General features: G+C 43.3%; 2 protein-coding genes across 2 annotated transcripts in view; one reads left to right on the top strand and one right to left on the bottom strand.

Moving 5' to 3' along the window:
* Nucleotides 1–15,906, bottom strand: part of LOC127356157 (transcription factor IIIB 90 kDa subunit) — a 131,527-nt gene that overhangs the window by 99,604 nt on the left and 16,017 nt on the right. Inside the window, exons 5-6 of the mRNA XM_051387706.1 lie at nt 13,555–13,586; nt 6,068–6,140 (exon numbers count right to left, since the gene is read on the bottom strand). Coding sequence (XP_051243666.1) covers nt 6,068–6,140; nt 13,555–13,586 — 105 coding nt within the window. The remainder of the gene's footprint in view (nt 1–6,067; nt 6,141–13,554; nt 13,587–15,906) is intronic.
* Nucleotides 56–4,338, top strand: LOC127356191 (BTB/POZ domain-containing protein 6-B). The gene is made up of 4 exons (XM_051387751.1): nt 56–1,112; nt 1,743–1,833; nt 2,075–2,193; nt 2,689–4,338. The coding sequence occupies exons 1-4, from the start codon at nt 694–696 to the stop codon at nt 3,719–3,721; spliced, it is 1,662 nt and encodes a 553-aa protein (XP_051243711.1). The 5' UTR covers nt 56–693; the 3' UTR covers nt 3,722–4,338.

Below are 15,906 nucleotides of genomic sequence, written 5' to 3'. Positions count from 1 at the left end.
GAGCCCTGGGCGTCATAGGAGATCACGACGAATATAAATACAAAAAAAAAAAAAAAACAGGAGCGAGAGAGGAGAGAGAGAGAGGGAGGAAAAAATGAAGCAGACCTTAAAAACTCCCCACAAATGAGTGTTTACCTCGGATGAGTACGGCGGCCGCAGCGGAACACCGGAGCTCGGTTCGTGTCGGTCGACGGACACACAGAGAGAGAGAGAGAAAGGGAGAGAGAGAGAGAGAGAGTAAAAGAGGGTGAACATATCCGAGGGGATTAACGTACAACAGGACTCCAACAGTATCCGGATTACTCGCTGGAGAGGAAAGAAAAAAAGGGAAACCGAGCGGACATTTCTCGGTGCAGAGAGGATGAGGTGACCGCCAGGAAACGGGAGGAAAAAGTGGTCGAAGTTGGACGCGGAGGAGGAGGAGGAGGAGGAAGAAGAGGAGAACCGGGGCCTGCAAGGAGATTTATTTATTACACGTTTGTCGTGTAAAAAAAAAAAAAAAAAAAAACTTGGCTTTTTTTTCCGATGCTGTTAAAAATAAAATAAGAAGCGTCGGTGTGTGTGTGTGTGTGTGTGTGTGTGTGTGTGTGTGGTTGGAGCCGAACTATCTCCGCCGTACGGTTCCTCCGACACCGACTGGCTGCTCTCCACCGGATACTAACAGCGCAGGAGACCGACCGGCTGCTTGTGCCGATGCCAACGGCAGACTGCAGGTTGCTCCATCATGGCCGGATCATGAGGTGTCTGACTTATCTCCTCCTGCTCCCAGAAACGCTGAAAAAGTCCAAGAAGGTCGGCAAGCTCCCGGTCCGGCTGCCGGTATGTTATGAGATCCTGACTCTGTCCCTGAAGAAGAAGCAGCAGCAGCAGCAGCAGCAGAAACAGAAGGAGGAGAAGATGGCTGCGGAGTTGTACCCCGCCAACAACACCACCAACAACCTGTCCAACGGCACCACGGTGGCGGCCGACACCGAGAAGACCAAGGAGCTGCAGGTGAGCCAGGCCAGCAGCAGCGGCAGCGCGGCGACCACCCCGACCACCCAGCAGAACATCAACAACAACAACGTGGATCCACCCAGCTGGCAGTGCAGCCACCCCACGCTGAGAGAGAGGTACCTGCACCCCGCACAGAACCCCGCACAGAACCCCGCACCCCGTTTAGAGATTAAAGTACATTAGGGTCGTTATGAAGTAACCACAGCCACTTTAACTCACTGCGTTAATGTGATATTAGTATATAAAGTGCAGCAAGGTCACTAAACTCACTCTTTAGTTTTATTTTGGAGAAAACTAGTTTTATTTTGGAGGTAAACTTGTTTTATTTTGGAGGTAAACTTGTTTTATTTTGGAGGAAACTTGCTCCTGCTGCATCTACTTAGCTCAGTTGCATTGCTGTTCATGTTTAAAATGTGCATAAGAGCACAAATACACCAACAATTTGGATAATTTAATCAATTGAGTTGTTTTTTTTTTTTTAAAGAGATTCACAGTTTTAAAGGATTTGTGCGACTAATTAGTAAAAATAAATCATTTAAAAATGACATTAATCAAGATAATAATCAGATTAATGGATAAACCCTTCACTGTGGGCTTACTACTACTACTACTACTACTACTGTTGCTGTATCCCGCCCCAACCCTATGAAAATAACCAGTGTCTCCAGGCAAAGGGAGTGTGGGAGGACTTGACGTTATACAATACTTTGATTGAGGCTTACTCATGAAACCTGCTCTGCCTTTAGGAACGCCTTGATGTTTAACAATGAGCTGATGGCCGATGTCCACTTCATCGTCGGCCCCTTGGGGGGATCGCAGAGGGTTCCAGCACACAAGGTAAAGACATTGGAAACCCCCTCCCTCCTCCCTTTTATTTAATTTCTTTTTATGAGAAAGTTGAATCCCCCTAAAGCCAAAATTGTGTGATACTTGAATTTAAATATCTGTTAGATGAGTCTCTGCAGCACTGCTACTGAAAATAAACTACTTTCATTGAAGTTAAGCTAAAAGAAAAGAGAGACTCTGGTTGCATGTGTGTTCTCTGACGCATCTGTCTCCTCCCCCCTCCCCTCTCCAGTATGTGCTGGCCGTGGGAAGCTCGGTCTTCTGTGCCATGTTTTACGGCGATCTGGCGGAGGAGGAGTCTGAGATCCATATCCCAGATGTGGAACCTGCTGCTTTTCTAATTCTGCTGAAGTAAGCCACTCAACCGATTCCCTCACACAGCCAACCAGAAGGAGAGATGACAAGCGCAGTCAGTGTCACTTCAAAGCATATTATTACTCATCCAAAGCTAAGCAGAGGCGAATGCCAAAATGCTGGGAGCGCCAGAGAGCAGCGGCAGCAGCACAGTGCTCTGTAATTGCTGGTTTTCTCGCCGCTCTTTGTCCAACTAGAAACAGTTTTCTCATCCACAGCCTGACAATTTTCTTAGAGGGGGGAATATATGCAGACTAGTAGATATAAATAACCTGCCTTTGTAGCTCACTCAGTAGCTAAGCCAGCAGCATAGACTGTTTAGTAAGAAGGGTAGGACGTGTTAAGTCAGCATACAATCCTCTTATCGTCAATTATGTTTTGCTTCTTTTGTGGACATTAGAGTATCCGAGGGTTTTCATGTCCTGTTATGTGGGATATTATTAAAGTTGTTGCTCTGAGCTGTGATTAAAAAGGCTCTTTTCCTCCTCCCAGGTACATGTACAGCGATGAAATCGACCTGGAGGCGGACACGGTGCTGGCCACCCTGTATGCTGCCAAGAAGTACATCGTCCCCGCGCTGGCCAAGGCCTGCGTCACCTTCCTGGAAACCAGCCTGGAGGCCAAGAACGCCTGCGTGCTGCTCTCCCAGAGCCGCCTGTTCGAGGAGCCCGAGCTGACGCAGCGCTGCTGGGAGGTGATCGACGCTCAGGCCGAGCTCTCGCTGTGCTCCGAGGGCTTCTGCGAGATCGACCTGCAGACGCTGGAGATCATCCTGCGGAGGGAGACGCTCAACACCAAGGAGGTGGTGGTGTTTGAGGCTGTGATGAGCTGGGCCTCTGCGGAGTGCAAGAGACAAGGTTTGGGGCCCACAACCCGCAACAAAAGAGATGTCCTTGGCAAGGCGCTGTTCTTAGTGCGCATCCCCACCATGAGCCTGGAGGAGTTTGCCAACGGGGCGGCGCAATGTGATATCCTGACACTGGAGGAGACGCACAATGTGTTCCTGTGGTACACTGCGGCTAAAAAGCCCAAACTGGACTTCCCCTTGACTGCGAGGAAGGGTTTGGCGCCTCAGAGGTGCCACCGCTTCCAGTCCTCGGCCTACCGGAGCAATCAGTGGCGCTACCGCGGCCGGTGCGACAGCATTCAGTTCGCGGTGGACAAGAGGATCTTTATCGCCGGTCTGGGGCTGTACGGGTCGAGCGGCGGCAAAGCCGAGTACAGCGTCAAAATCGAACTGAAGAGACAGGGGGTGACCCTGGCGCAGAACCTGACAAAGTTCGTGTCGGACGGGTCGAGCAGTACGTTCCCGGTGTGGTTCGAGCATCCTGTTCAGGTGGAGCAGGACGCGTTCTACACCGTGAGCGCCGTGCTGGACGGGAACGAGCTGAGCTATTTTGGCCAGGAGGGCATGACAGAGGTGCAGTGTGGGAAGGTGACATTTCAATTCCAGTGCTCCTCCGACAGCACCAACGGGACCGGAGTACAGGGAGGACAGATCCCAGAGCTTGTGTTCTACGCATAAAGCTGCTCTGGACTGCTGATGGGAAAATTAGGTTCATCCTCGCCTCCCAGCCTTCAAAGTAATGTAGCATTAAAGACACTCGACTAATGTCACACTAAATGGCCTGGTTAGTTCTTTGAGAGACTATTTTAAAAGCCAAGGAGCTGTTGTTTTATCTTATTTAATTTAATGTTATTTTTTTAATTTAATTACTGGGTTAACGTTATTTGCTCTGATGCCTGTGTTAAAAGGCTGCGGCTGCTGTAGAAACAACATTAATACAGTGATTTGTGGTTATGTAATCAAGCTGAGCTACAAAACTGGAACAACTAGGGACCGCTTTAAAATTGTGTAATTGCAAGTCTATATACAATGTTGTTACTATAGTCTGAGCAGCAATACTTCACGAGGAGCGACCTTTATGTAGTGTTATGATTCTAAATGCAAAAAAAAGTAGAAATCTTGTCGAGAGCAGAGTTGTTTTGCACTTCAGAGGATGGCCTCAGAAACGTTGTGTCTTTTGTAAAATACAAATTTAACTGTTAACAGCTTGACGCTGTTAAAGATGACCAGATGTGTTCTGTACAAGAATGCTTATACACCTGATGATAAAACATAAAGGTTATAATGTGATTGAAGCCACAGATGTCACATCATTATGGTGCCTGGGTGAGGGAGTGGGGATAAGAGGGACTGCAGCGTCCTCTGGTTACTACAGCCGGAACTGCACCCGGGTTTTATGAGAACAGGAGGTTCTTGCAGCCATGAATGGATTATTTAATGGACCTCCAGTACAACACAGGGGGGGCCCAAGGAGTCATGGGGGGCCCCCTTGGGAAGTCAAACGTAGGGATGCTCCTATGGCGTTTCTGATTCTAGTCTGATATTTATCATGTTTTTATGCACAATTAGGCTGCAGAAAACTACATTAAACTTATTAAAAGAACTTTAGGTTCAGAGTAAAACCTGCATTACACGTCTTGGCAGATGTCCTATATTATTTTACAGTATACTACAGTGGTTAGTATAACAGATTTATGGTGATTTAATATCTGTGGAGAGGAACATTTACATAAGAGTCAGAAAGCATCTCCATGACCATTCCTCTTCTGAATGTGTCTCAACATTATGCAAGTACAATACTAAATCCATGGAGTCATTTATCAAACAAATATGGCAACCAATCTCTGGTTCCAGCCTCACAGTGCTGCAGGGTTTTCAACTGTTGGTCAGACTGGACATTTACAGACGTCACCTTGAACTTTTCATTATAAATACACACACATGGACTAAATCAGTGAATCCCAACCAATGGTACTTGTAGAACAGGGAGAGATTGTAGTGTAGCTCAACTAATTGGAAATGTTTTTGTAAATACACACTCACATATTGAGTCAGCTGTAACAATTAATTATGGTGTCATTGCAGTTTATAGTGTGTGAGAGCTAGTTAGCAAGCTAGCAGAGGAGATGCAAGGTAAGAGTAATGGATGTTAAAATAATTTGTAGTAACAGTAAGAAACCACTCCATGTGGTTGTAGTACAAATGAGAACTCAACTGTATGGAAATACTCTAACATCCACTATTTTATCAACTATTATAGATGATTAATAGTTAAATAACATCCAGTTTGTTGATGGAGGGTACTTGAGTTCATCTGTGGGGATACGTCTTGGAAAAAAGGTTGAGAACTACTGAACTAATGAAACCTATCGGGAGTTTCAGTCCTGTTTATATCAATAATTTATCTGTATAAAGACGTCTTGACAAGAGCTGATTCACAATTTAGAGTTCTCAAATTTTAAAAAGTCTTTCAGAGTGAACAGTGTTGGGGACATTACTCCAAAAAGGAAAAGTATTACACAATACTTGTTGTTAGGTATTACGGTTACCAATTAATTACACAACTTCTACATTACTACATTACTTACAACATCACCTGAGATCTTCTAACATGAACTCCATTGAAGGAGCCAAACTCACTCACTCGCCTCATGAGGACGAGTCTCAAACCAACCTGTTCCTCCTCAGAGTTGCTGTGTTAATGGATATCATACAGAAACAGTTCAGGGTCTCTGACACTGAAGTCACTGAATATTTTAAGTCGGGGTCAGAGCTGAAGGAAGCTGTATCCTCATCATCAACACCAAAGAAGGTGATTGTTGCACAAACGCCCATATGATTCCTTTTTCTCTCCGCCTGTTATGCAGATAATTGAAGAACTTATGTAACATAACTGTTTGATATTAACTGTGATGTGATCACTGATTTAGGAGCTGTAATGTTACAGATGATTGTAGTGTGGTTGCAGTAATGCTTTACAACACTGATCCAGTAGAACAAGGTGAAGGTAAGTGAGGTGTGTACCTATAGCCGGGGCGTTGATGCACAGTTCTCTGGCCAGTACGAGGAAGGTTCTTCCCAGAACGTAGACGTTCACCTGTGGAGGAGAGCAATCGTCCATTAAAGTCTCCCCTACACTCAAACATGTGTTTCCATTCTTGTTCCACAGGGTATTGTTTGATCATATCTGTGCAGAGCTGAGGGTGCTGAAAGTGGAAAGTTTGGACTTTACAGTGAAAGAGGAGACATCTTGTGTGCAGCAGACAGAAGAAATAGATCTATTTTTAAAAAGGATGTGTCTTAATATATGGAGGGAGGGGATCTTTAAAGTGTGCGTCAGTCAGAAGGGAGAAACTTGTGCTGCCAGTTAAGTTTAACTCTCTAACTGGATTTGTGTGTTTACGTGATCCTGGACGTCCTCAGTGAGTTTAATGAATCTGGGCGCCGCTCGACGCCACTTATAGAATTACAACTCGAGTCAGTCTGAAACTGAGACCTCGCAAGATGTTTTCCTCTGACAGGAGGGGTATTATTGAGAGCTGCAACGATTCATCGATTAGTGTTTAACAATTATATTTATCTCCAACTATTTTGATGATCCATTGATCATTCTGAGTAACAAATTGTCCAAATTCTCTGATTTCAGCTTTAAAATGTGAATGTTTCCCGGTTTCTTTAGTCCTCTATGACCATCTTCGGGTCGTGGACAAAACTAGACATTTGAGGACGTCACTTTGGCAAAAAGTGCTAAAACATTTTCCACCGTTTCAGACATTTTAGGGGTCAAACAACAAATCACTGAGGGCATGGATCCACAGATTAATGGATAAAAAAAACACCCGTTGGTGTGACTGGTGTGACTGGGAGTGAAAACAGACTCAGGATATGAAATATTGCCGTTGCGTCACCGTCAGGTTAAGTGTTCTGGTTACATAATCGACCCGAAGGTTGCAGAACATTTCACATCAATATGTGTGATTAAAAGCTGAGCTCCGGTCTATTTGCAGGGATTTCTGTCCTCATGCAGTCTCTCCAACTCACAGCTCTTTCTATTAATTTCTAATCAAAATGTCTGCCACTCAGTCGCCCCCACCCACCTGCACTCTCCCATCACTGCGTGTTTCCCCTTCAGATCGATTTCCTCGATCTGAATTAAAGATCTGACCGTTACATCAGTGCGTCCGGACATCACTGGCTTCCTGTGCCGACATTTATTATTTCCAAGATGACGTTTTAACTCAGTTGTATTTTTGCTGATTTTCACTCTGGCGCGTTGAAGTGACCTGATCCTCTCTCTGTTCTGACTGATTTATCTGCACACCACTATTTTTATCGCCTAAAGGTTTTCACAGACATCGGCACAGGCCATTGTTTCTCCACCAGCACAAAATATGATTTCAGCAAAGGGACAAAGGGTTATTCTGATAACTGACTGAGCTTTGAGGGAACAGAAACAACAAGAAATGGGTCAACTACTGACTTTAAAAAGGTCAACTCCCTATGATTTATCACTGAAGTTGTTATGAATCTCAGGACTTTGGTGAACACAAACATTTCAGCTTCTATAACTGCTTTTATTATCAATGAGCATCAGGTACTAACTTGTTACTGAAAATTTTGCATAATCTTTCTCTTTGAAACAGATATTCCAAGATTTAACTTAGAACTTTGGCAGTTTTAGAGCTGAAACAATTAGTCGATGACAGAAAATTAATAAGTAAACACTTTGATTCATTGTTTCAGTCAGTTTTCCAGGAACAAATGCCAAACATTCCCTGGTTCCAGCTGCTCAAATGAGAAGATTTGCTGCTTTTCTCTGCTTTATATGATAGTAAACTGATTATCTTTGAGTTCTGGGCCGACTGTCAGATAAAACAAGGGTTGTGAAGATGCTGCCGTGGGCTCTTTTAACTTCTATTAGGGTATTTTTCCCTGTTTTCTGACACTGTTCAGGTTAACACAAATAGAAAGGTTTGTACTAAAGGAGCCAGCATGTGTTTAATTTAGATCAGGGTTTCTGAAGGATTTACTGTAAGACCTTTTGAATACTAAATAAAATTCAGTTTAATACTTCACTTTCACCGGTCAGTATGATGGAAAACCAGCAGGGATGTTATGACCTAGAATGATTTATTCATCACATTTTTTCCAATTTTTCTCAGCAGCACAGAACAATAATTCCTAATGACATTAATTATTTAATTAATGAGAGCCGGAGAAGCTGTAGAAAATGTAACGATGAAAAATCATTAATTCATCAAGTATTTCCAAAAGAAATTGACACTTGACTGTATGAGCTTCCTAGCTGCTGCAGTGGTGACAGTCTGCTGCAGGTCTGATGGCTCTGACGGTTTAAAGGAGGATTACTCAGCCTCCTGCAGCACAATGCACTGCTGCAACAACCACACTGTTAGTTTATGGGCAAGGACAGCCTGAAAGCACATACAGAAACATTTCATTTTACTGCCTACAGCAGGCAAGATAAAACATTTAAGACTCATTTTTTTGAGGAAACTAACTTTTAAAGACTTTGTTTTAAAAGACCTGCAGATACCATGTTAGATAGGAATGTGAACCTATCCTCTAAATAAGGCATATTTGACACTTTTACACCATTATTTAAAATGTTCAACCAAAATTGAGTCTTAAACTTGATAAACTGGTGGATTAAACTAGGCTGAGCAGCAAACTGGAGACCTGGTTTGTTGCAGGCTGTTTGAGGAGAAGCGGGGTGGATGAGCGGTCGATGAGGGCGAGTGTGTCATCGGGGTTATCACGCTGGCACCTCCCATCACAGATGTTTCATTGTATTTTAACCACAACACCTCCAGAAGGCTCGGCAGTAAATTCTGGCATCCCCTGACCCACCCCCGCTCCATCTGAAAGGATCTAATGATGGATAACAAAGCCACGGGGTTGCACATCTATCATTTTCTTCCCGAATTATCAGCATTACAGCCCAGAATGAAGTTTAGCTGGGACCCCGGCTGAAAGCTACAGCAGACGGCAGTGAAAGCTGCAGGATCAGGTCGTGAACTCGGGTCAGATCTCTGTCATTCCTTCAGACCGACTCTGCAGACCTCCGGGGCTGGAGGGGGTGAGGGGTTGGGGGGGGGTGAGGAGCAGACAGACGGACTCTCGCTCTCAGACCCCTCTGGAGTCGGGCAGGGACGCAGATGCTCCTCTGCTATTCTGGGAAGTGGATTCCAGCAAGGAATTCATATACAAAGTTGGAAGTGGAATAAACAGGATTGTTGGTCTTAAGCTTTTACGGCATTTAAAGCCACACTTATCAATATTTTTATATTAACAATGGATGAAATGATTATATAAAAAGGTGTGAATGGAGTTCTATGCAGCGATTTAGTGCCTTCAGGTCAATGTTTCGGTTCACAGCCCGCAACAAGCACAAGCAGAAAATATCATGAACTTCCTGTTTTTTGCTCACAGACCCTGAAGCCGGTTTCACAAAGACAGACTTTGACCATAGCTTAGATCCAACTAATAATCAGACTGTAGTGGAGCCTGGAGAAGCAGAGGATAAACGCCCTGTGTTACTAACAGTGACGTGTAAGACTACCCTTGCATACTGAGCTCATCCAAAAATAGTCCGGTAGTGTTTGCACATTGTCACTGAACCTCTGCTGCTTGACTTCAGGGAGTGAGGATCATTATGAAACATTAGCCACGGAAGAATCAATACTGGCCCACAGACAAGTGAGACAACTACATAATTATGCATTTTGAGTGAAGTATTCCGCATTCTTTCCTCAATCCACTCATGAAATTGGACAACTATGTCATGCCTTTGCCATTCTTGGAAAAAGAAAAATCAGCTTACAGAACACTATTGAATGAGGGGATTTAGAATATACCCAATACCCAGAAGGATACCCAATTACAACTGAAAAATAAGTTGCTGTCACTGTGTCTACTTTGCACTACTCCACTGCTTCATATTGCTGTAATTAATCAATCATTTTGCATAAAGCGGTTTAGTTCTGCCCTTGCAAGGCTTCAGTCTGTGCGTTTGTGGTCAAACTACAGTGGCAACGGACCAATCAGCAAGTACTGGCAGCTACTGGGTCAGGCGCTAGGTGTTCACAGTTCACCCCAAACTTCCTCAAAATCACTTTTGACTGGTTGTTTGTTCAGTTTCTGTCACTTCAAACTTTATTCTACACAATGTTAGTCTCAAATTATCCTTGCATGGCAGCTGGATACACAAGATCAGTCAAGAATCCATCTTGCCAGGCTTCAAGCTATGTACTTATATCCAACCACAGTGGTCTGGACCAATCAGCATCCTACACAGAACTTCTGGCAGTGACGGGCAACGCTCCCATAGAGGTTAGCGTAGCTGCTGCTAGCATCAGTCATATCAGTACTTATTTCTTCATTGAAAGAAGAGCAAAGAACGGCACTGAAGGCTTTTCTTTCTGATATGACGGCAGTGTTTCCAAAGCAAATGTACATTGTTAATTATTCCAACAGAAAGGGTGCATAGTGCACAAATGCATGTTAAAGAGACATTATCGTGTTCCCAGATCTCAGCATTTACTTTGGTGAGTACAATTTTAGCATTAAGGATAGGAACAATGGCCAAAACTGTCAAAATAAGTCCTATAAGAACTCAAACTACTTCATTCAACTGCAGAGTGAAAAGGACTTTAAAATGTTTAATTGGCTTAATAGAAATTTGGACAAATCTTTATATTAAAATATGAGTTTCAGAACTGCTCATTAATAAATAAATATCTTATGCATTCATGCAGCACAGCAGAGTTTTGTTCATCATGCAGAAATTGTTAAATTTGACACCATCTGGAAACTTTTCTTCTTTGGTCCGAACATGATATTAGAATCGGAGAGACTGAACTGAAGTCTTTAAATTAAATTTAATCATCACTTTGAACTTTGGGCAGTGGAGGTGCTCGGGAGGTGAAACTGGGGGAACCTGAGAAGAATCTAATCCCCTCTCAACTGCAGCACTAAGTGAAACTTTCCGGGTCGACAGGTCAACTTGAAACTTTCTACCATGAAAAACACAGACGCGGTCACTCGATACTTCACGGCCGAGTCTCAACAGGTGGTGGACGGTTCAAGGAGAAAAAAAACTTTCAATTAAAGGATTCCTGATGGGACTCGTATGACTGAGGACGGCTCCAGTTAAAATAGTGACAACATCAACTCAGCTACAGACAGAAACTACAGAACCAAACTGCTGCTGTCAACAAGTCTGCAAGAAGAAGAAGCTGGTGAAGGAAGACAGACCGTTAAGACCCGGTTGCCTCTTTAGGCAAATTAAAGTTAGGGAGCTTTAATCCTGTGTGTGGATACTTGGCTTTTTCCTCTGCTGAACCTGCTCTCCCGAAGCTCTGATGTGCACACAGCAACCTTTCTGTACCAAATGCTGCCAATACACAACTTAAATGTAAACTAAGTCATTTTACAAGCCATCAATCTAAATCTGCTCCTGTTGAAAAAAATCAAAATTACACCTGCCCCTAGGTGCAGCACACATGTGAGAATATATCTGCAGTCACTGGTTGTTGGCCATACATATTGCCCAACCATAACCACACATAATGTAGGTCCAGGGTTCAGTCCAGTTTTGAAAATCTGGGTCCATCATCAAATTTGCTTAGCTGGAAAGCTGAATCCTTTTAAATCTCTTAGGAATAAAAAGTCTTTAATAAATACGAGCTAATACATTATACAAATACAGCGTCGTCTTCAGGGAGTCTTGACATACTGAACCCAAACAAGTAAGTAGTCTAATTCCACACAACTTAGTAAAGATGAACCCAGTACAGTTTTAAATTGCACTTTTAATCCTCTAAAAGCAAATAACGTTGAAAAATACTGAAGAATACTAAACTATCAACTTTGCAAGAACTACACTCTGATAGATAAAAAGACACCCGGAAAAATATGCCAACATCTGGCCAACTGCACTGTCCGCCTGCAGATGGTTAAAGTATGTTCATCAAATGTTTTTTGTGCCTAAACTGAAAATGTTACAAATACTCTATTAACTATCTGTAGGCATCCAAGTGGAACCATTTAGCTTTCTAGGTTAACTGTGCCCCATCTCAAGATAAAAAACTAAACTATTTTCCTAGATGACATCCACCTAAAAGCTCTCATGCATTGCTTCCTATGAACTAAAAAAGTAGAAGAGATCAAAGTCTAAACTTCACAAATCCACCAGCCTTGAAGAAATAAGGACTTTTCCCTGCACACTGTCCAGAGCTTTAAATAAAATATTTTATTCGCATAAAATGTGTGAATGAGCCTCTACGTGCCCTGAAAGACCCCAGACAGATGGAGCTGTGGGCAGTGTGCAGCATCCTCTGTATGTTCGCTCTCCAAAGCACCTGTTGTTCACAACCCTGCTGCATGTGTGCAGAGATATGCATCTAATGTGCAAAACCATCCAGAGCATGTGATTGAATTAATAAAATGTGGAAGGACCTCATCACATTAGCAGCTGATATTTACAGCCCGTATTGATCCAGCCTCCACCAATATGCTTTATTCTGCTTGAGTACGTTTTGTGGCGCGGGCTGACGGAGCGACTCATTCATCCAAACAATGCCGAGCAGACCAAGTGGCCTGGGTGTGGATCCATAAAAAGTGATTGGTGGAATATCTCCGCCCTGCAGCCGCAGCAGCCACAGCCTAAATGCTGGACGTTAATAACCCCCACAACCCCACCCACCCAAAATCCACTCTAAATCCACTCCTGGCCTCCTCATGCCGGGGTGTGGACGATGGGGGGGGAAGGGGCGGCCAGTTCCTCCGGGACAGCTGGGTGCATAAAAATAAAAGCCCCTGACCAGCTGTGACTCTGAGAAATGTCCCACCGGCTCGTCCAGCACCAACACACCCCTGACTCACTGTGAATCGGCTGCCATTAAATATGCAGACAAATGGAGGGGTTTCTAAATTTACACACACACACACACACACACGACTCAGGTTTAATTACATGGGTGAAAGTCTGAATGCAAGATGACTGCAGGAGTGGTTAGGGAGAGGTGCATTATGGGACTGAGTGGTAGGAGTGAGTGTGTATTTAAGTGGTTGCTGTAACAGGGTGGGCATCGACACACATTAAAAGGAGGGAATTAAAAAGTTGGCTTCAAAGTCTGGAAAAGTTATTTTAAGTTTTCCAGCCTCATTTCCACAGAGTTCTTGAATTAATCAATGAAAATGAAAAGTCAATTGATTAAAAAAACTGCAGAATTTTAGTTAGAGTTGTAAAATTATTAAACGGTATAGAGTTTCAGCTTCCCAGGAGTCACAATTTGCTGCTTCTCTTTGTCTTACGTTGAAATTGAATATTTGGGGGATTTTGGGCTGTTAGACAAAAGAAGACATCTGAAGACGTTTGATGCTTGTGCTCTCGGAGACTGTGATGGATATTCATCACAATTTCCTGATGTTCAAGGATTAAACAAGATCAAGAAAACAATTATTAATTCGACTGTAGTCTTGAAACTTACCTGCAGGAGATCACTGAGATCCAGCAGCATGTCTGACAGAAACTGGTTAAGGCCACGAAACCAAAAGCAGGAGAAAATGGAAAAGAACTGACTGATTAAATATACATTTATTAAGGAATAAATATTCCCTGCATGAAGCTTTCAGTTTGTGTTGATTCTGGCGACCACTGTGGACAAAAGCAGTAGTGTTTCCACCGCCTCGCTTCATTGATTTCAAGGGGAATCCGACCCGTTAGCAGGCATTAAGAATAAGAAATAAATCCGTCTTCTGGCTGATGGTCTTGTCTGTTTTGTTCCGAGACGTTGCTTAACATGTTAAATAATTTGTAAACCAATTCTAGCTAATAGTGCTGAGAGCTGATTCCTCCATCTTACTCCACAGTAGTGTAAACAGTGCAGTCTTGTTTTGTTTGTAGTTTTCTTTTCCTTGAATAATAATAATGTCATTTATTAAGAATAACCATATAGAAATATCCAATCTTCTTGCCGATGGTCTTGTTTGTTTATGTAGGTCATACAGAGGCATCAGTATTAAACTGAGACGTTGTTTTAACATGTTAAATAATTTGTTAACCAATTCTAGTCGACATTGCTGAGAGTTGCTTCATCTCTCTTACTCTGTGCTGTTTGCCACAGTGTTGTAAATAACAGTGCAATCTGCTGGATAAACTCTGCAGTGAAACCAATATATCACCAGGCATTTATTTTCATTTCATACCAAAAAAAAAACTTCATTTGCACCAATACCGATATAATACCGGTCTATGATAGGCCGATACCGGTATCTAATCATAGTAAATGATCATTAATGACAGGAGGATCTATGTATCTACTGACAGGTTTGTATGTTTGTGTGTGCTGTATATTACTGTTTGTGCAAAGTGCCTTTTGTTTTGTTTGTATTAATGCCATTTTCTACATTTCTATGTTCCTAAAACAGGAGAGGGATTCTGAATAATCCTTTCATGCTTCCTTCCTCTCCTGCACCGTAATTACCGTCTTCTACAAGAGTGTATTCTGCTTTGTATTATTGTGCAAATAAAGTGAGCTAACAGGCGGGGGACGAGGTGCTCTGGTAGGTCGGGGGGGGGGACTGCGTTCTCGCGTAAAAACACAAACAACTATCTCTGAAGTGTTTCACACTTTGCACTGCACTGATGATGAAACACACAAAAGGGGGGGACATGGTGAGCTCAGGCAGCTGTGACAGTAAATCTGACGAGACGCTGAAACCGTCACCTCTGACCAGACGACTCTTCTTAACACACCGACGGACCTGTCGCCTCCCCCGCTGTGACCACACATACACACACGCACACACGCACGCTCCCAGTGACAGGGCCCTGCTTGGACACATCAGTCTCCGTGGCGACAGTGTCTCCGTGGAGACAGGCGCACCTGTCTCCAGGCTGCCCGGGTGGATTAGTCTGGGGGGAGAGCTCCTCTGAAAAAGGCCTCACAATGGAATTAGCAGCAGTGCAGATGAAATGGAAAAAAGATAATCCCAGCGCGCGCCGTCTGGAGATTACAGGCAACTCCCTTAATCAGGAAAATAAAACACGACAGCGGGTCCTTCGACACATCTGGGACCTTGCACCTTGTGTGGGGCAACAGGAAGGACAGATCCCCGTCAGCTCACTTATAGAAATTAAAATGAATATTTAAACTGATGCAGAGGTTAAATCCATGATGCATTTACTGCATATGGAGAGCTGGAAAAGTTTCTGCATCTGTCTGCTGCTGCCACAATCATCCACACAGACATTGAGCTTCTAAACCTGCAGGCGCTGAACAGCAAGCCTGGTCCAGTTGCAGTAAATGTCAGTGTTTTTGTACTTTTTCTATTAATAAACCGCTACTCAAGCAGTGACTCTTGACCTGGGGGGTCACCAAAGCTTCACGAGGGATCGCGAGGCCTCGTCCTGCATTATGGCATTAACAGAACAATGGCCAAGTGTCAGGGAGAAGAAAACACTGAGTTTGTTAAAAAAAAGAAGCCAAACTCAAATGTGATCAACATTAACAGGAAATAATCTGCTCATAATTCATCCAAATCGCTGGTTTTACACAAACTTCCTGCAGTCACTGAGTTCACTGTTTGTGTTCATTGTACAGTTTATCAGCTGTTCTCTGCTGTTATTGTTCTGCACTGAATAGAATATAAAATATGTCACTTAGTTTACTCAGTGACAGAAAAGAAAAGGTTTGGAACCAGTGAACTCTCACATGGTTTGCTGTGACACAGTATGCACATTATTTCATGTTAACTCTTATTTTGTTGACATTTCCTATTTGGCGACCACACAGGGAACTTCATTAGCTTTCAACCTCCCACTGATACGATTACACAAA

The sequence above is a fragment of the Dicentrarchus labrax genome, unplaced genomic scaffold (genome assembly GCF_905237075.1).
Source record: "Dicentrarchus labrax unplaced genomic scaffold, dlabrax2021, whole genome shotgun sequence".
Lineage (NCBI taxonomy): Eukaryota > Metazoa > Chordata > Actinopteri > Moronidae > Dicentrarchus > Dicentrarchus labrax.
Note: the sequence above shows the minus strand (reverse complement) of the source record. Positions and strands in the feature narration are given on the sequence as shown.

What these genes read in the sequence shown, in the direction of transcription:
- LOC127356191 (XM_051387751.1), top strand. Translation starts at nt 694, where the DNA reads ATGCCAACGGCAGACTGCAGGTTGCTCCATCATGGCCGGATCATGAGG. An exon ending in CACCCCACGCTGAGAGAGAG is followed by an intron (nt 1,113 to 1,742) that starts GTACCTGCACCC and finishes CTCTGCCTTTAG; the next exon opens with GAACGCCTTGATGTTTAACA. An exon ending in GCTTTTCTAATTCTGCTGAA is followed by an intron (nt 2,194 to 2,688) that starts GTAAGCCACTCA and finishes TCCTCCTCCCAG; the next exon opens with GTACATGTACAGCGATGAAA.